Here is a 21033-nt window from a genome sequence, read left to right as displayed (position 1 = left end):
GACAATGCATTTTATTTGATTACATTTAAGAAAGTGAAAGTATAAAATACAGTTATAAACAGTAAGATTGTTTTGTGTGTGAAAAATAATCATTAAAACATTTGTAAAAATACATTTAATAATAAATTACAAGACATTTCAGGAGACCTCATTTTAACTCCAGGCGACCCCACGTGGGGTTACGACCCCAAAGTTGAAAAATGCTGCATTCCATTATTATGTTGTTTTTTTTTAGTGTGCAGGAGTAGGGGGTACATGGCTTCAGGTTGAAGGTCTGAGAGGGTACGGGACTGTGAAAAGTTGGAGAACCACTGATGTAGCGCTCAGAATTCCCTGTTGACCACTCCCATCCACTTCCTACTGCACAATAGAGGCTATTTGCTCCAAATCAGTCTGGTTCTATTGTCAGAACAAACACAAACATCTGCAAAGTGGCTTTAAAGTCCTTAAACTGATAACAGTGTGTTGCTGATGGGCTTTGTATTTGGCCATGTGTGAAACCTAAAGAGAAACATAATCTCACTAAATGATTCACATTCTCCGTAACGCACGAGTGACCGCAACACAGACAAGATCCAATTTGTATTTCAATTCTTTTCTCATAAAATTACGACTTCATTCTGGAAATATCACGACTTTAATAACGAAATGTGACTTTAATCTCATAAAATTACGATTTTATTTTGAAAGTAATACGACTTTAATCTCGTAGCGCCCAGATTTTTTTCATTTTAAAAAACACACCCACATTTATAAATGATCAATGAATTGGGAAATGCACAATCTTGAACGCTGCCTGTCCAGACACCAGCCGCGCTGATGCACGCTCACATACACGAGCCAGTCCCGTGCAAAACTGTGCATCACAAAACTTTCTCTCTGTCTGAACATGAAGCAGCTTAACATCTGTGCCTGTTACCTTTGACCAGTTCTTCAGATCACCTTGAGATGACGGCAGCTAATAATGTTTTTTTTACAGTAGAGGAGAGACGGTTCTACAAAACCAGACGACTAGCATTAGCACCTACAATGGGAAACACTGGCTTCAGTTTGCAAGTCATTCCTGTAATACAGTAATCTCATGTACAAGTACCTTTTGCTGTTGATCACATTTATTTGTAATATATTATTTTTCTATAGACATCTGCTTTATGTATATAACCTACTGTATTTATCAGATAGGGGCCACAGAGCATGTGGCCCCAAAAGCAAATGAACAAAATGATTCAAAAAACATATAATATTATAGGAATATACACTAATGGACGACAAAAACATTAGCAAACTATTTAAAACCACAACAAAAAAATACACAAACAAGATGACTTAAAATGCACAAAATAACAGACATTTACAAAATGACAACAAATCCAAACAACAAAGACAACTACATAACTAACAAAATAAAACCACACCAAAAATACACAAAAATGACTCCAAAAACGTGCACAATTACAGAAAAATATGCACAAGGAAAACAAAAGTATGTTTCAGATCAAGAGATACACACAAAACTAACCAAAAGTTGCATACGACAACAAAAAATACACAAAACAACTTTAAAAAAAAAACTCCACACACAAGACGACTATAAAAATAAAACCACAACGCAAACACACAAAAATTACTCCAGAAACCAACAAATTAATCAACTAAAAAAAGCAAAAAAATACAAAAAATTAAAAACACACAAAAACATAAATAGATAATATATATATAAATAAATAAAACACAAAATGACTTTAAAATGACCAAAGACGAACACAAAATGAAAAGTTAATAAAATCACAACACAAATACACAATAATGTCTCAAAAAAAAAAAAACACACACACACACAAACCCTTTGTTCTTTCCTGTCTTATTACTCAGACTGGTCATGATTTGAAACGCTGACATGACCTTTTGATGATGTGGTCCTCATATTTTTGTCACACCACCAGGTGATAAAAGATGCCCATATGGTCAAATCTGGATGCTCTGAGCCACTAAAGCAACTGTTGCATTGCATTAATGTATGTAGCAAAGAAAGTTTTTTACATTCAATTCACTTAATGAAAGTAAAGTAAAGCTAGCTGTGATACTGTCAGTATAGCTCAGTGTTTTTCAACCTGGGGGTCGCCTGGAATTCAAATGAGGTCGCCTGAAATGTCTCGTAATTGATAAAAAAATACGAACCTTATTAACTTCTACGGTATAGTTTATTTTTTCATTATCAAACTTTTTCAAATAAAAACACCACAACATTTCAAACTGTATTCTAAACTTTCACCTTCTCAAATATAAATCTATCTTAAAAAAAAACAAAAATTAGAGTTGGTGCATCTCGTCACACAGTATACTAAACATTGTAAAAAAATATATATATATTCTAGAAACAAAGTAAAAAGTCTCTGGGTTGCCATTAAGTTGTGATAATAAAACGTGGTCACGACTCAAAAAAAAAAAGGTTAGGAACCAATGCTCTAGCTTCTGGTAAGTAGGGCTGAACGATTTTGGAAAATAATCTAATTGCGATTTTTTTTCCCTCAATATTGCGATTATTTTTTTAAGGGCCTCTCGTCATAAATCAATCTGTTTCATAATAAACATTTTCAGATTTATTAAAGCAATTAATCGTTCAGCTCTACTGCTAAGTATCATCCAATGCATCTTTATATTCAACTTAACACAACTGTCTATTATGTCCCTCTGGATCGTTACAGTGCCTGACACATGTAGAGCACAGTTAGTGCCTGTAAGCTTTGGTAGTTCATCAAACACAGAGGTGTGTGTGTGTGTGTGTGTGTGTGTGTGTGTGTGTGTGTGTGTGTGTGTATTCACCTGTATGTGATCTCATGTGTGTGCGCAGGTGGCTGGGCTGGGTGAAACTCTTCCCACACTCATGGCAGAAACATTGTCCTTGGCGCATTAAGGACCTCAGCATCCCTGATCACACACAAACACAAACACAGGAAAAACCACTATTACATTTACCAATAGCACAACTTCATAGTGACAGAGCTGGGTTTAAAACATCTTGACGGACAACCCCGTCGGCGCGTATAAAATATGCAGCTGAATTAAGTTTCATCAAAACAATATGTTAAAGCATTTCTAATTTAATTTGCATGTGCGTTAACATTTGATATTTAAAACGAAAGGTGATTTAAAAAAAAAAAAACAGCCGTCAGCGCTGTTTTATTCCAAACAGGCCTTTTCATGTGGCATTGTTGGCCCAGTTTACGTGAAGATGTAAAGGTCAGTTAACGGGCAGGAGAAGCGCGCGCATGTGTGTGTGCACAGCCTGGTCGGGGCCGTGGTCGGTAGTGGTGGTGGTGGTGGTGGTGGTGGTGGGCAGCATCAGTAGTGGAATCGCGCAGGCATCATTAGTATGTCTAATGTGTCATTATGAGCTGCTAGCTGCAGGGGCTGGACTGCAGCTGTCACACAGCATCATCTCAGCACCTGACAAGCACACACACACACACACACACACACACACACACACTGCATAAATTACAGGCAATTCAAACACCCTGGCTGTGATGTGCCCGCTCCGTGTCACATGTCAGGTGTGTGGACTCATTTCTAAAGTTGTGTGTGTGTGTGTGTGTGTGTGTGTGTGTGTGTGTGTGTGTGGTTTTAAGGACCAGAATGCAATAACTCTGAAATATCTGTGCTCACCTTTATCTGGTTCTGGGAGAGTTTAATTTAACTAATGCTGCTACAAGTAATATTTCACTACAGCCTCAAACACACCTGTGAATATTAGCAAATGATCAGGACACAAATTGTGTCAAAATCCAAAATCCAAAAAACTACAAAAGTTCAAATCACTTTCTGTAAAAAAAAAAAAAAAATTGAATATTCCAAACCAGCAGGGGGCGTTAGAACCTTTTCCATCCCTTTGGAGAACAAATTTTCGCCTGGAATCCATCCTTGTGTTATTCAGTGTTTAATAGAGCCCTTAATGGCCCACGTCACGACGTGGCTGGAGGCAAAAACAGGAAACGCCGCTGGCTAAAGACTGTAGAGGCTAGTAACGTTACACAACTTTAGAATGTCGTCTTGTTGTGTGTTTGGGTGCCAGAATAGGAGGAATAACGTTAGTGGAGATGAATTTAATTTTTACAGGATTCCAGCGGACACTCGTGCTCAGAAAAAATGAAGACAATAGTGGTGTTGCCTCCAGGCTAAGCCCCGCCCAACAAAATATGTCACATTGTTTACAAACAATCAAAAGATCCATACAGACTTACCAAAAGTAAGGATGTTTGTGTGATTAATTATTAGTATTTTGGCACGTAATAAATCCAAATGTAACAAACCACAAACACTGGTTCTGTGTGGTCAGTGAACCACATAAAACCTTGTTAAACTACCTCACTCCTCATTGCATTTTAGCTTAGAGGTTGATTGTACTTTATTTTCATAAAACATTCTGGACATGTTTAGATGGACTGGCGCCCTGTCCAGGGTGTAGCCCCACCCAGCGCCCTATGAGAGCCGGAGATTGGCACCGGCAGACCCCCGCGACCCTGATAAACGGGAATAAGCGGGTATGAAGATGGATGGATGGATGGATGGACATGTTTATAGATGTATTTTTTAAAGAAATTAAGAACTTAAGAGAATCAGTATCTGTTGTAGAAGCATTTTGAAAAATGTAATTTGACAATTTGATAAACATTAGGGATGCACTTTATTGCCATATATGTAAATGCAAACTGCACTACTGGACGCCCAAACTGCACTACTTTTTCTACAGCCGATCGTGTTGGGAGTCACTGCTTGGAGCCACGGCCATTGTTCACACACATCAGCTGTTAGCACTTTGTGCTAATGCTACACCAGCCTATGCAGCGACATCCGACATCACTTGTGAACTGAGGACGAAACGATGAGGATGTGTACGGATTCGTGGCTCACAGCGCAAACAACGGACTCAGTTGTGGAACTGGACGGCTTCCAACTATTACGCGGTGACGGACGACAGAGAGCGGTAAGCAGAAAGGAGAGAGTCTGGCTGTGTTTGTGTGTGGAAAGGAGAAGCTGCTGCTCTGCTCCTGCAGCAACGCACACATACTTTTTCAACTCAAAATCACTGCACGTTGTTTGATTGCGTCATTGTGTCACATGCTACTATTCTTGCTTTTTAACTCACTAAACCAAAGGCCGAATGTGGCTTTTCGGTGCATCCCTAATAAACATACCACTTTTTTTTGATAATGGTACTTGAATTACAGTTAGTTAACATTTACTTGTTCTTGCAAGTTTAAAGCCATAGAGACATTGTGACCTAAAGAGTTGACGCATATGAGTTATTTTAAATGAGTCTCAGGCCATTATATAGCGCCTGACTCTATCAATGCTCCAAGCATGGCTCTGAAAATACCGCTCACATAAGTTTTGAGAAGACGGACCATTGTTGGCCAAGTCATGTGACCTGGAGAATGTTTCACTTTACGGCAGTCACGTGACCATACCACAGGCTCTGATATACTCATGGAGCTAAGGCTTTTGTTACAATTTTTCACCAAGTGGTGCCTTTTGGTCACTCCATCGCTTTATCACTGCACTGTGTGTGTGTGTGTGTGTGTGTGTGTGTGTGTGTGTGTGTGTGTGTGTGTGTGTGTGTGTGTGTGTGTGTGTGTGTGTGTGTGTGTGTGTGTGTGTGTGTGTGCGTGTGTGTGTAGAAGCAGTGAGAGGAGAGAGAGAGAGATGTCTGATCACTTCTTTTCCTTTTCCTTCTTCTCCGGCCATATGTTCACACCACCTATCCTAAGCAGCTCCGCTTTTATGTTTTAAATGACCAACTTACGGAGTTACTAAAGGAGGATTTCACTCAGAATGTAGGCTTAATTGCTTTAATTTTGAGGATGAAAATTGAGAATGTGTAGTACAGCCCTCCGTTACAGCCGTCTGCACTGTAGCGGGGAGGGAGGGGCTGCTGCCTTGGCTCTACGGACAGTGAAGGAAGGGAGAGTTGTCGCTGGAAGTCGCTTTAAAAGTTTAAATTTTTCAACTTTGAGCGACAAGGTCACGCTTGACCTCGTCGCTCAAATCACGCAAGTCAGATAACTTGAGGTTGCGTCATTTACATTGATTTGAATGTAATCTGATCGCTTCAGTCACGTTCGGTGTGAACGCACCTTCAGGCATTTCGCGCAAGCGACAGATTCCTACTTACACAAAACTAAATTTACTTTTCTTTAATAGTGAGTCGATGATCTCTCTTCAACCAACAGGTCAACTACTGTTTGCATACACAATCAAAAGACAAGGGAGGCTGGCCTGACTGACTGTTGATTTTTGCGACAGTGCTGCGGCTCTTGTGGTCACTAGGGGGCGCTTGATGTGTAAGTTATAGGTCTAGCGCCCCTAGTGGCCAAAAGTTACACAGTGTTGCTTTAAGTAAAAATGAAATAAATTGTATATCATACCATGTTGTATTTGTGAAGGTGAAATTTGTAATTATTGATATTGCAATGTATATCGTATTGTTTAGCATCGGGATGTATCGTATTGTGACACGCAAATCGTGAATCATATTGTCAGACTCATGGCAATGCACACCCCTAAATGGGACTGTCAGAATTTTAATATAAAACATATTTTTCACGGCAATTTGATCAATGAAAAAAAATCTAATTCAAAATTACAATTCTTTTTTTATATGCATATATATTTGAGTGGAAGTTTGGTGTGATGGCAAACTATGAGCAGACCAAAGGCTGACATATACCTGGGGATAAGCACGTTTGTGAGGCTTTATTTAAAGCAGGAGAAGGAGAGCACGGTGTGAATGAAGAAGAGGTGACAGAGAGTGTCTCTGGCAGCCTGGCTGCTGGCCTCTGGATACTCTACTCCTTCTCGGGGCTGCCAGCCCTTCTCACTGACGCACTAATGAAAGACAAGGCAGACCTGGACGGCAAAGCCAAGCCAACATGCACACACTCATCTAGGAAGACTCAGTTGCTCAAAAAAAGGTCACTTTATAGCATGTGACTCAAAGGGCTGAGGCAGATAGTGACGATATGTGCCTGGACAGCTGACAGCGATGTCATGCCTCTCGCTCTGAGGGCTGTTGTCTTTGACCCGCGGCTCTGCGCAGCCCCACTTGACCTCGGAAACACAACAGAAACAGAAAATGGGCAAATAGTGGCGGGGACGTTTGATAATGACCATTTCCAAAGCAGCTGGTGGGCTAATTATTCTGTCTCATCTCTCTCTCACACTGCCTTTTCCTCTTCTCTCGTTCTGTTTTGCTTCCCTCCATTTGCATCTGTGTGAGTCTCTGGTGACCTAAACACTTTGTGACAGCTTTCTGGGAGAGTGGAGCAGGAGCCTGGGCATGCCTCACAGACCTGAGAGCAGCCAACGTTCTCTCACGACTTTAAGGGAGCAAACACACACCAGTACACAGCCTCACACACACGTGCACGCGTTAACCTCTTCATTATTAAAAGCTTCATCGGAACCGAGCTGTGCCTACGCCTGTCAATCACTTCCTGCCAGATGGCGAGGTTGTGTGAGCGAGCAGAGGGAGGGGCCACGTCTGCACCTTTTTTCTACATCTAAGTGCTTCATGCAAGGTTTTGTCTTTGTTGGCCTGCTGTGTGTAATCACAGTCATCAATACTTTCTTACAGAGCTGCAACTAACCATTATTTTTATAGTCAACAAATCTATTTTTTATTTTTTCGATTTTTTTTTTCTGTTTTGAAGCACATACATTATTTTGGACTGCTTTTTAGTACACCTGCATAAATCCTTCCACCTGTGAACGTGTTCCTGTTGTACTGTGACAGCAGGAATTAAAACAATGACATAAAACATGTATTTGTAGTGTAGTTGTTATATTTCAAAGATAAAATGTCATTGAGATCACATCACACAAAACCTGTCGACGATTTTTTGTCGTCGACATCATTTGCAGCCTTACTTTCCAACACTTGACTTTTTCTCTGAGGCTAAATTAATTCCTGCACATGCTTCACTTAATATCTATTTAAAGTGTAATTTATTTTTAAAGACTAAAGACAAGTGTAGGCCTCGTAGATCAATTAATTAATTAATTAATTAATTAATTAATTAATTAATCAAAGTTGATTTGATCGAGAGAAAAAAAATTAAAAGGTGGTGATTAGGGATGTAACGATTCACTCAACTCCCAATACGGTACTATTTTCCTTTTATTTTTCATTGTCAAAAGAATTCCTTGATTATTCAAAACAATGCAATTTAACTCAAATTAAATCTTGAATGAAATAAATAAAGGAATAATACAAATGAAAATGAAGCCTATTATTTTAAATTCTGGTTCTATAATAAACAATGCAAAACTGCATAAGTTATTTTTCTTTTTAAAAGTGCAACTGAAAATTTATTTTGTGCCTTAACAATTGGACTTTAAAAAAAAATCATTGATTGCAATGATTTACGTCATATTTGTTTGGACCAGCAGAGGGCGCTGGTAATACAGTGGTCGGTTGGCATGCAGATATCTTTCAGTGAAGAAGAGAAGCTATGCTAGCAGACAGAGCTAATAGAAAAACGTGACTTTTACAGATATTCAAGTAATATTACAGATATTCTTTCAGTGCTAAAGTGGAAATGAATCATTTATTAACATATTTAAGAGTAGAAGGCAGCCAGAAAGAAAGTATTAGCAGACTCCGCCCGCCGCCAACACTTGTGTTAAAAAAAGTACTGCGATTCAATTTTCAGAAAATCGATATCAACCGTGATACCTATGAATCGATTTTAAACTGCCTGACGATTAATCGTTACATCCCTAGTGGTGATTGTTGCTCAAAAGTTTGCATTGCATTGTGGGAAGTGGAGTCCTATAGAAGTGTTGTTCCTACAGCTTCAGTCCAATTAAATTCAAGACTTTTTAAGACTTTTTAATGCCATTTGAAATAGAATTTAAGACCGACATCACAGTAAACACAATTGGGGGGGAAAAAAAAATGCCACATCACTTACTGTACATAGGGTTAGGGTACATTTTTGGTGATACAGTGGAATAAACAAGTGTCAGCACATTTTTAAGTGCTGGCACCTCTTTATTTCAGTAAGAATGAAGTAAAACACTTCTATAGAACTCCACTTCCCACAATGCAATGCATGGAACCTTAGTGTTTACAGTGGAGATCAAAACAAACTTTCGAGTGGCAATTTGTATGTTTTCCTTTTTTTTCTCAAGCAAATTATCTTAGCTTTAGATATATGAGGTCAACAATTTGTCATTAGCTGATAAAAAAAAAAAATCATCGTCTATTTAAATAGTTTTTTATTTTTCTGTATTTTGTGTTTTTATTCTGTGATGTGTGTCTCATTCTCATTTTTTGCCACTGTCTTCTATCTTCTCCTGATGTTCCTTACCATTGGGATCCAGTAAGGCGTTGGCCGTTCCCCAGCGGTGGTAGAAAGACGCCAGTTCATGGGGGGTGTAGTTCCTTAGAAAGCTGAGGATGTCGTTGGGCATCTCCGGTGCTTCTGCGATTGGCTCCTGTTTTACTTCTCCACGAGATTCAGAAGGTAGAGAAGAGGATGAGGATGAAGAGGAGGAGGAGGAGGAAGGTGAGGGGGAACATTGCAGGGTGTTGCCCTGCAGCTGGGAGGTGCTGTAGTTGTAGTTAATGGTGGAGCTGTGGGTGATGGCACTGGGCCGTGTTGTGTTAACGCGGCTCTGGATCTGTTGGGAGTGAGGAAGCAGCTGATGATGATGAGGATGAGGATGATGATGATGTTGAGGAGGAGGAGGGGGAGGAGCGCCTCGAGCCCGGCTGTACTCGCCGAGGCCATGTTTGCTGGACAGCATGAAGCCCAGGCCTTCCTGAGGCATCAGGTAGCGGTCGCTCACCCTGGTAGCAGTAGCAGTAGTGGGGGAGGGGGAGGGGCGTGGGGCAGAGGGGCGTGGCTGGGGAACCACATTCTTCTCTGGGGTTCCTGTGGAGGCACGCAGGGTTTTTCGAGGGTTAAGGTCAAGTTTGGGTTTGATGCGAGGCTGGGGACTGTGGTTGTCTGTGTGTCGGATGCTGCTGCTGCCCGGGCGCATGGGGACTCTCCCAGCTTGGTTGGACGAGAGTCCCCTGGAGAAAGTGGAGGAGGATGAGGAGGTGGTAGCAGAGGAAGATGAAGGTGTCGCAGCATGATTCGCAGACCTGGCCTTCTTCACTACTTCAGTGGAGCTGACTGGAGGACGGGTGCGCTTGGTGCGCATCACAGAAGGCAGCGGTTGGCACTCCTGTCCTTCCAGGATTGGCGGTGGTCCGGTGCGCCTCCTGGATGACAACGCCCCATCTCTGGAGCTCTTAGCGTTGCTTTTGTGAGCCCATTTGGGCGCCAGGTTGGAGCTACTGCTGTTAATTCTGTGAGCAACAGTCTGGTGCATCCAAAGCACTTCAGGGTAGCGGCTAGAGTGGGAGCAGAAGGAGCACTTATGGTTTGGGAGGGTCTTCCTGTCCAATGTTCCCCTGCTGCCCTCATCCCTAACACACAGATCCACTGGGGTCAGACCGGGGTCATGAGAAGAACATCCAGCTAAAGTGGGAGCTGATGTGGTGCTGTTGAGGCCGTGAAGAAGAGCCTTTTTAAGTTTGGGGTACCCACTGGGAGAAGAGCCTCGGTCCATGGTGGAGCTGGAACCGTGCATATCTGTGTTGGAGACAGCTGGGTGTTGGACGTGGACATGAGTCAAATAGATGTGAGACTCTTTGGTGATGAAGTCACACAGGCTGCAGACGTAAGGCTTCTCATCTGCAGAGAAGAACGACACAAAGGTCACATGGCTGCATCAAAAACCTTTATAGTTCAAACAGTTTCAATAAACAGTCAGCAGAGGGCGCTATTGTATGGAGAGAAATTTGTGTCTTTTTATGCAATCAAACAATGAAATGATTAAAAAAAGGATTTGCAAATAAAATAATATATTTGAAAAAAAAAAAAAAATCAAGAACAAAAAACTATCATTACTATTTTTTTATTTTTATTTTTTAATTCTGGTTTTGTTTACAAATCAAAAATTTGTTTTTATGTTAGAAGTCTTTCTATTGGTCGGTTTCGATTGTTCAAAAGTGTCAAATGAAAAGACTGCTAACATCGTCTGGAGAAGGCTCCGCCAACAATCTTGAGGTTCAAACGTAAGAAAAACTTCAGGAAACGCAAACAAGAAATCAGGAAACATGTTTATAGTTTTATGAGAACTCATTTTAGATTTGTGAACAAAACAGCAATTAAAAAAAAAAAAAAATCTTAATGATAGTTTTGTTTGCAAATCTATTATTCATATTTTAATCTTTTATTGATCTTTTAATAATTTTAAATCAATTTTTTTGTTTGATTGTATTGTTTTATAATGAAAATATTTTAATAATTGTAAATCCATTTTTTGTTTGATTGTATTGTTTTATAATGCTATATACTCTTCTAAAGTCCAGAAGATAGAATAACAGTCAATGGTTTGTATATTGGAAAGTCTGAAAATATTTTGTGCTACATAAGTCAATGCACTGTTTGTCTAAAAACACAAACACTGATCTGCAAAAAACGATCTCACCAATTAAAGAAGTGAAAGAAAATGCTAAATAAATCTTCCAACAGGGTAGGATTGATGTCAAAGCCAGAAAGTATTTTTAGCTCAACATAGACGTCCTAAAAGCAACAGAAACACACATTTGTAGAGTTTGAGCAGGTTAAAGACATCAAATAGTGACATCATATTCAAAACTGATATATAACTCATAGATAATGTGATGATTTCAAACACACAAGTAATATTTGTTGGTTTTGTCTTTGAGGTGTAACTTGTTGTTTGTGTCACTAGAGGGCGCTTGTCACCCACAATTTCTTTCCTGTTCATGCTGTGGTTGGAAAACTTTCATCGTTTCTTGGTCTGATCGTTTGCACCAGGAAACATGAAAATCACCTATATGTAGGAGTCCATTTTTAAATGATGAATAACGATAGATTCATTGTGAATACAACTTACGTGTATCAACTTCATGAAATGTTTAATTGTAAAAAAAAAAAAAAAAAAGCTGTAACAAAACTGTCAAATCAAAAACCAGTTCCTACAAACCATTATACGTAAAATCTAATCGTTCATATACAGCTGTCAGAGCTTCCTCAAAGGTAGCGCGTCATAGGTTCAAGCTCAGGTCATTCTGTGTAGAGTTTCTATTTACATCCCATGTCTGAGTGGTTATACACCAGCTATCCCAGTTACCATTGCCAGTACAAAAATGTCTTCTTGAGTCTCTAAATGGACTCCACCCTGTGTGTGAGCTCTGACCTGAACAGGACAAGCTGGTCTACAAGACACAAGGATGACACAAGTTCTTCCATTTCACAAGAAATCTTCTTCTTCTTCTGATTACTTTAGAAAAGCAGCAAAATGGGTTAATAAACACCCAAAGACGGTTCTAAGAGTCACATGATGCAGCAGTACACAGTCGTGGGATATTGTTAGTAACACACTATTGTACTCTCTAACAGCCATGACCCCAGTAAGCAGCCATCTGTTAGTCATTTGGCTTCCTGTTGACCACACTGGTGAACAGACTCAGCCAAAAGCCTGGGACAACCAGGTGGAAGGATGACTGTTCAATGGTCACGATGTTAAATAGGTTTTATTCTAATTACCATTATTCTGAATTGGCTTGATGAAACGTCTTTTTTTTTCCCCATCTGATTTATTGTAATTTAATATGTAAAGTCTCTCTATGTTTTATGAAATAAATGTATTATTATTCTTCTATCATAGCAGGAATCCAGAAAATGTCCAATCTGAAGGTCACATGATAATGAACAATCTGGACATTAATACAGGAAAGATTTCATATATTTATGTCATTTTTGTTTATTCTTGTTGGTGGTTTCTGTATTTTTCTGTTATTTTGTGTTTTTTTTTTTGTGAGTTTTTGGAGACATTTTTGTGTATTTCTGTTGTCCTTTTTTTGTTTAGTATTTTTTGTTTGTGTGTTTTTGTAGTTATCTTGTGTCTATTTTTTGTCCTTAAATTTATTTTTCTGTCATTTTGTGAGGTTTTTTTTTGGGGGGGACACACACAATTAGACCATTTGCCCATGTCTGCCCGAGCACCTAATGTTTCTTTATGAGGCCTATGACGTCCACATTCATTCTAGAACCAAGCGGAAATTAGTGACATCACAGCAAGGTGGAGATAATTGAGCTGTGAAGACCATCCAAGTGTTTGATGGTGTCCTCTGGGTGTCTTTCCCCCCTCATCACCTTCATTCCTCCTCCCACTGGAAGGTGACACTATAAATAACCGATCCCTCTGACATCAGGCAGCCAGGCGGGCTCATTGGGTGAGAAGAGTGGATGAGTGACGGTACAGGTGTCACGGGGAGGGGTGGGGGTCAGGGATTAGGAGGGAGTTGCTGAGGGACACGGAGGGAAAGAGTCTTCAAGTTCAGACTCATTCTTTTCAATAAATCACTTTTACAATCTAAATCATTGCAACCACGATGCACGGGGACAGATTTGAATCACTGCCTGCCAGTAAAAACAGACTTGTCCTTAACTGCTGGATTGTTTGACTGTCTTTGATGTTTCGGGGCATACAGAGACATTTTCCGAGCTGAGAGCAAAAAATATTCACACAGAGATAAAGGGGTGGGGAGGGGAGTTTCCTGAGACAGGAAGACCTGAAATAGCACATGGCTCGATCAGCCCTGAAGAATGGCTGCTCCTATTTCTGAATTTTAGTTCGAACAGAGAGGAATGGAAACCATCACAACATTGCTCGGCTGTTGACCATCCAATGCAGGACAGAGCACTTTGGATTAGAATCTGAAAGCTACAAGTGGGAGAAGCCCTTTGAGCATTCCTTCCTTTAGTGACTTTGAGCCATGGCACTGGGTGTTTTGCCTTCAGATGGGGAGATTCTGCTTTTGACTCAGCAGTGTTTATTGGGTTTTGAGGTGAAAATATGATTGGCATCCCAAAAATGCCATCTGCTCCATGGACAAGGCTCGGACTGGCGTGTTTTATTTGACTGTTAACTCCAATGCTCAGTGGCATAGAACATTAGCACTGTTCTATACTGACTTTCTGTTGACAATCAAAGTATATGGATTTCATGGTATTTTGACTCAGCACAGTTATTGAGTGCTACTCACTGAAGTGTAATGCACCAACTCCACTGCTGAGCTGCTCAATCAGAGGCTAATTTAAACAGATGTTTACAGCAGGGTGACAGAAAGAGCTGAAGTCATTTCTGTAAATGACTATTATGTTGAGTGTTTCTATGTTTTTTGAGAGAAAAAACCAATCTATATCTACAACCTCAGCCCCCATTATCTCAATGTTCTGCTTATGTCACCCATGGCTGCAAGACCATTCAGGTCAAGGACTGCTTCAACATGGTAAGATTAGAGAAGTCTTCCATCTTTTTTGGACTTGCTACTTTTTCAGGTCGGCTTTATTTATTTTTTTAGCTTGTATTCTGCACTTGTAACCTCACTTTACTTGTAAAGCTATTTATTGCAAAATACACTACAGTTAAATTCTAACCTCATACAATGAAATAATTCAAAGATTATGTTACAAGCTGTAAAATTAAGAAATGTTTTCAACTTTTAACCCACAAGTTGAAAAAGAAAAGTGATACCTGTAGAATATGATATAGAATGGGGACTAACCTGCGAGGTCACCAGAGTTTGAGCTGCCCATCTCTGAGGCTTGGTCTCCAAGAGTGGAAGCAGGTGGGGAGTCTCCATATCCTGGGGTGCTTGGTCGACTGGGGGACCCTGAATCTGGATCACTGGTGGAGCCCCAGCGGTCAACTATTGGAGTTGTTTCTTTGTCCCCTAGAGAGGCCCTTCCCCCATCTTTCCTGTGAACCCTTTGATGGACAATCATCTGGTGACGGCTCCGAAACACCTTCCCACACTCAAAGCACTCGTGAGACTTGGAGGAGGCTTGTGACTGTGACGGCCTCCGCCTGTCCTGACGAGATGATGGCCGGTACTCGGAATCACTGAGACTTTCTGGTGTCCGGTCTCCAGAGGAGGTCTGGCTTCCCAATCCAGAGCTGCTGCGTCTGCCTGAACTCCTCTTCTCTTGACATTGCAAGACGTAACTGCTGTTCTCCTTCTCAAAAACCACTGTGTCTGCGGCCAGGGCTTCCTCTTCAATACTACCTTCTGCCCAGGAGCTCTTGTAACTTGGCTCCATGGGCTCCACAACTTTTCCTTTTGTGGCTAATTGCCAAGCTTGATAGCTACAAACTGGATCAAGCTCTGGTATTCTTTGTCGTAGGGTCTGGTTTCCACTGTTCTCTTCATCTTTTGCCTTTTTCATCACAGGCTGGAGGTTCAAGTTGTCAAGAAAGCGTCTTTTAGCAGCGGGTGAGTCATCATCATCATCTGGTCTCTCTTGGCTGTAGGACCTTCTGCCATAACTAAGACTATGAACTTTATCATGAGCTCTCAGGCTCTCTTTGTTGTGAAACAGGTTCCCACATTTGCAGCACATTTGATAAACAGATGTAACTGCATTAGTAGTAATATCCAGATCCTGTGCTACATCGTTGATAGTAGCCGGTTGCTCTGCTAAGTCTCCTTTAGATCGTGATTTGGATTTCGTGTTGTGCGTTTTCATATGAGATTTAAGAAACCAGGCCTCGCGAAAACGTCTACCACAGATCCGACAGCAGTGGTCAAGAATCCCTGCATGCTTCTTCATGTGGGACTTCAGGAACCAGGCTTGAGAAAAGACCTGGCCACAGGTATCACATGGGAACGAGCCGTCACTTTGCGGTTGAATGGCTTCTTGTTCAGTCATGGCCTCTTCCTTAACAGGAGTCTCTACTTCTGCATCTGCTGTGATGTGGACCTTCTCGATGTGGCTGAGAAGCTGATCCTCTCGCTGGGCCTTGTAGCCACACAGACGGCAGCAGTAAGGCCGCTGGTCAGTGGCACCTTTTTCCCTTTTCAAGCTCCTTCCTGACATTTTCCTCCGAGAATCCTCCCCACAATCCCCATTGATCATACGATTACATGCAGAGCTGCTCTTAGTCGGACTGGTGCCTCCATCAAGACCCTCTGACACCCTTAATTCTTCCTCTTCTGCCCCACCATCTTCATCCTCAGAGTGATGGCTAGACAGCGTGCCCAGTTTATGGCTTCGGATGTGTACCTTAAGATTTCCCTTCTGGGAGGCCCTGTGGTCACAGTAAGGGCATTTGTAAGGACGAGCCCCTGTGTGGCGCCGCATGTGCTGCGACAAAGAGCTGAGGAAAGGGAAGCTGCGTCCACAGATGTTGCAATTAAAAGAACACGGGACTTTGTCTTTTTCATCCTCAATGTCATTTCCAGGGTTTGTCTTATCTGCTCTCTCCTTCTCCTTCCGAGTTTCCATGACCTCCACACTGTCTCTTGGATTCATGGTATTTGAAAACGCTCCGTCTACCTGGCCTTTTACCAGCTCAACAACACCTGAAACTACTGCTATCTGCAGCCGCACATCTGGTGTCCTTTGCTGTGCAGCTAAAATGCTATCTTTCTGCAATCATTCAGTAATCTAACAGCTATAACTGCTGACAGCACAGCAGAGTTTTAGCTCAGTTCATTTTGTGGATGCTAAGTCTATCCATCTTCAGGATGCAAACATAGAAAAAGTAACCCACTTGCCTTTTTTCAGGTTACTACAAATGCACCATATTATTCCTTCTGAAATGTTGCGATCCTGCCTTAACAAGATCAATTTTCACTCAGTTGGAGTCAGTAGAGGAGATTTTTAATCCATCATAGTTTTCTTCTTCATTCCATTGTCTTTATATCCACAGGACTGGATTGCCATCAACCTGGAAGAAGCAAAAGCAGTGTAAAAATCTAAGTGATATAGAAATGCATCTACATTATTTATTATTTCAACAAACCAATTGCACACACTGTAGGTGAGTGCAAGAATCATGATGATGAAAATTAGAATTGGTCTCAGTCTTTGAAGAATAACTCTCAGTTTTGGAAATGGGATTTTACTTTGTCTTAGCTTTGCATGAACAGAATTACACAGTCAACAGAAAATGATCAAATGGCTGAATTACACTAACCTCAATCCTATCACTATTCACCATTTCTCAGACTTATTAGGACCAGAAGAGGGTTGCAGCAAGCCTTTACTACACACAAAAAACAACTCTTCATGATGGGAGTAATGTGTGTAAACCACTTCTCTGAGCACTTCTGAGCAAAAAAAATTGTGCACAAGGACAGTTTCAGTGTCATTTAAGTGCTCAGTTATTCTGTAGGGCACTATTCTGTTACTCTACTGGTATTTGTGTACTAGGTAGGCTTCGATGCCTCTCATTCCTGAAATTGGGACAGTTCAGCCTTTACCAAAATGGGTTAAACTTATTTAACTTGTTTTCAAAATCAGTGCATTTGTATTCATGCAGTTTATATAGTTTATATCAGACATGGGCAACTAGCAGCCCTCGGTTTAATTTTGTGCATCACCCAATGTTGTAAATGCACAAATCGATTTCAAAACCACACAAAAAAAGAGAAAAAAACACAAAACAGCAAAAACACACAAGTTTACTCCAAAACCACACCAGACAACAGCAAAAATACAGAAATGTAATCCAAAATCAAACAAGACAATTACAAATACATACAAAATATACAAGGTGACAATACAATATAGATAAATACTCCAAAAACACAAAAGTACAACACAAATACATAGAGAATACAAAATCACACAAAACAACAACAAAAACATACGTATTTTGAGAAAAATTTACAAAATGACTCCAAAAAACCACAAAATGACAACGGTACTCCAAACTTGACCCCAAAATCACACAAAACAACAAAACATCACAAAATTAGATAAAAACATACAAAACAACAACAAAACCACTTTATTTCCTGTATTTTTGCCCAAATTGGTTAGATTTGTGTGGCCCTTCTCTGGTTTGTATGTACAGTATCAAATTGTTTCTCCCTTATGTAATGTGCCATCACTATCGCTGTGCATGCATGCACAGTGCTGGGGTTGCACATGAGCCATGCAGTGCTGAAGTGGGTGCGGAGTGCTCTGATGCCACAGCAGCTGAGTCGACACTTTACACAATCATAATGTAGCTGAGGGCCTGGAGGGGGGAGGGGAGGGGAGGATCAACTTCACATCAGCAAGATCAGCGTTGCCACCATGTACCCTCCTCACAATGGCCGCTCGCATTGGCCACAAGTGACACTGTCACATGACAGGGATCTGAGGCACAGAACAGGAAGTGTTGTTCTTTTTCAAACTGGGTTAGAAACACAACAACTCCTTACAGCAGGTATTTCTATCAGGGTAAAATATGTTTCTATGATTGGAATCAGGGTTGGGGTCAATTACATTTTTCAGGTAGGATTACATTTTTAATTACCCATGTTCAATTACAATTCAATCACGATTACAGTGTCCAGCATTTTTTCCAATTACAATTACATTCTCAATTACTAAAGTTTAATCACAATTAATCACAATTATTGAGCCTGAAATAAATAACCTAATAAAAGTTAACCTTCCTCTTGTGTTAGCTTTCTGTTAGCATAGCAGGTCCAAAATCAGCTGTAAAATACACTAAAAACAAATATGTATCATCTAATTTCTTTTCTATCTCTTGGTTACCTTGTTAGGCTTCCAAATCAATGAAAATATTGGTATTAATATTTTTAGTGTGGATGTCTAAGTATTTTTTGTAAGTAAGTACGTTTTATTTATAAAGAGCTTTTCACAGCTACAAATCACAAAATGCTGCACAAACATTTCAGTTACACCCCGTCGAAAGAAACATTGAGAAGACAATCACATAACATGGGAGGACAAGAACGGGAGAAGTGTGGGTCACCATGGGCATGGGAGGCGCCCCGTATTTAGATGAAAAAATAGGAGAAGAACAGGAGGAGAGGTGAGGGGAAAAAGCAGGTTTTAAACCGACTTCCCTATTTGTGTCAATATACGCCTTGATTTAGTTTTTTCCAATGGTAAAATGTGGAAAAGCTGATATGAAACATATTTTAATAATTGTTACTACATATGTGCCGAACGTACATAGAACTGTAACATGGTTCCCTTGTTTTGCATTTAATACAATGACAAAGTCAATTATCTAAACTCAATTACAATTTAAATATGATTATGACAGCAATATATATATATTTATTTATTTTTTCTTTTAATTACAATTGCAATTATTTTACGCCACAAATGTAATTAATTATCAATGACACAATTACAACACTGATTGGACCTTTTGACCTTTATTTATTTTTAGTTTTGAGCGCTGCTGTGTCAAACCTTATAACCATATCCTGATTAATTCATTATACATCAGATTCTTTTAATCATAACTCTCAGTCTGCTCAAAGTGCAGATAAAAGGTTGATCCCTGGGGTTAATCAATCTCATAATGCTCCATCACTATTACCCATCAGCTCCAAAACAAATCATTCAACAAGACGGCCTTGGTGATTACGATGGCAAAATCATCCTTCTAAAATCTCAACAAATTCTCACACATTGAAAAACATTCCAGTAACAATCCATCCGTAAAGTACAGACTATCAGAATGTGACTGACAACATTATTACAGGCTCTTGCATAAAGTGTCAGAACCAATTCACTGAGATGGTGCCAGTGTCTAATTATAAGTAGATAATTGATCATAATCATAAGAGGATAAGGTGGTGGGAGCAGGACGTTAGCACAGGAACAATTATCTCCCTTATGTCTTGTGCTGGAAATGACTACCTATGCTCAGAAGCCACTTATCTATGTGTGATGATCTATGCTGCTGAAAGTCAGCCTCAGTGGTTCACAATGTTCCTCCAGGAGTTCTCACAGCCAACGCTTCTAGAGAATAAGGGAGCCTGCAGTGCTACAGGATGGAGCTGCCTGAACTAGAAGAATGATTATTACAGCTAGTTATCTCTGCTTGGATCTGAACAACTCTTGACTTTTACCAGCCGAGCCACGGCTAGGGCTACTTCTTCTATTTTAATGGGGCCCTATAAATTCTGCTTTATTTTTTTTTCCAAATTCCGTTTTATTATTTACCAAATTCCATTTTTGTCAGAAACTGGCAATTTGTGTGAAAGATACCTATATTCAACTGCTGATTACGGAAAAGCGAAGTTAGAAACAAAAAAATGTTTCTGATGAAAGTAGAGAGTTTATTCTTTCAGAATCTGGTTTCAAATTTTACATGGTCATCATAGTACAAAATATTCTGTGGGTCTTTAAAAATCAGTCAAAATGCTGTAAAATGGCTGGCAGTGAGGGGGGTAGCTGTTCTGAAAATGGCTGGCAGCCAATGAGTTAAATAATAATGTACAGGCCTATAACAGACTGGGCTGCTGAAAGAGAGTCAAATTAAATATCTTCTTTCATAAAAACATAAAGTGCATTTGAGCATGTGTGTGTGTGTGTACGATAAAACACATACAGTGTGTGTATAAGTGCTTTATCACAGAGAAGTGCAGTGTTCCTGTTCTCATAGCTCTCCTTCTCCTGCTCTGTGCACGTCTCTGTCACTCTCCGTGTGCGCTGCTTTATTCCCACAACCAAGTAATGATCTTTATAATGTGGATGAAGTAGAGTCGTGATGAAGCGCAGAGGATCTGAATAGATCTCAGTGAAATGTCTGCAGTGCTGACAGACTCTAAAGCCTAGTTTATGCTTCTGACGTGTAGTTTGGATTATTTGGGAGTGCGCTGCGTACGTCATGCCACGGTGTAGGGCTCAGTGTCGACGTGTGACACAGAAACATAAAAGTCACTTGAGTGTGTACGTTTTATTGTTTTCACTCTGCTTGGAAGACGCTTCAAAGCTCAGATTTACTGAAATAACGTCCACGCTGTGAAACGTTGGCCCGTGTCCAGACATGTGCATGCTGGACGCGGCGTGGAGTTCATTCATTATTTATGAGGCTAGAGCCCGACTGATTTATCGGCCGATTTGAGCTAATATGTAACGGAAAAGGCTTACATTGTTGTTATATCATGGCAGCTTACATGCT

At 40.3% G+C, this 21033-nt stretch overlaps 1 protein-coding gene across 3 annotated transcripts in view; it reads right to left on the bottom strand.

Moving 5' to 3' along the window:
* Window positions 1-21033, bottom strand: part of znf516 (zinc finger protein 516) — a 61298-nt gene that overhangs the window by 12388 nt on the left and 27877 nt on the right. For all 3 annotated transcript variants that reach the window (XM_028471065.1, XM_028471064.1, XM_028471066.1), the window contains exons 2-4: window positions 14657-16821; window positions 9372-10748; window positions 2824-2928 (exon numbers count right to left, since the gene is read on the bottom strand). In XM_028471065.1, the coding sequence (XP_028326866.1) occupies window positions 2824-2928; window positions 9372-10748; window positions 14657-16403 (3229 nt within the window). In that variant the 5' untranslated portion in view covers window positions 16404-16821. The remainder of the gene's footprint in view (window positions 1-2823; window positions 2929-9371; window positions 10749-14656; window positions 16822-21033) is intronic.

The sequence above is a fragment of the Gouania willdenowi genome, chromosome 16 (genome assembly GCF_900634775.1).
Source record: "Gouania willdenowi chromosome 16, fGouWil2.1, whole genome shotgun sequence".
NCBI classification, from domain to species: domain Eukaryota; kingdom Metazoa; phylum Chordata; class Actinopteri; order Blenniiformes; family Gobiesocidae; genus Gouania; species Gouania willdenowi.
Note: the sequence above shows the minus strand (reverse complement) of the source record. Positions and strands in the feature narration are given on the sequence as shown.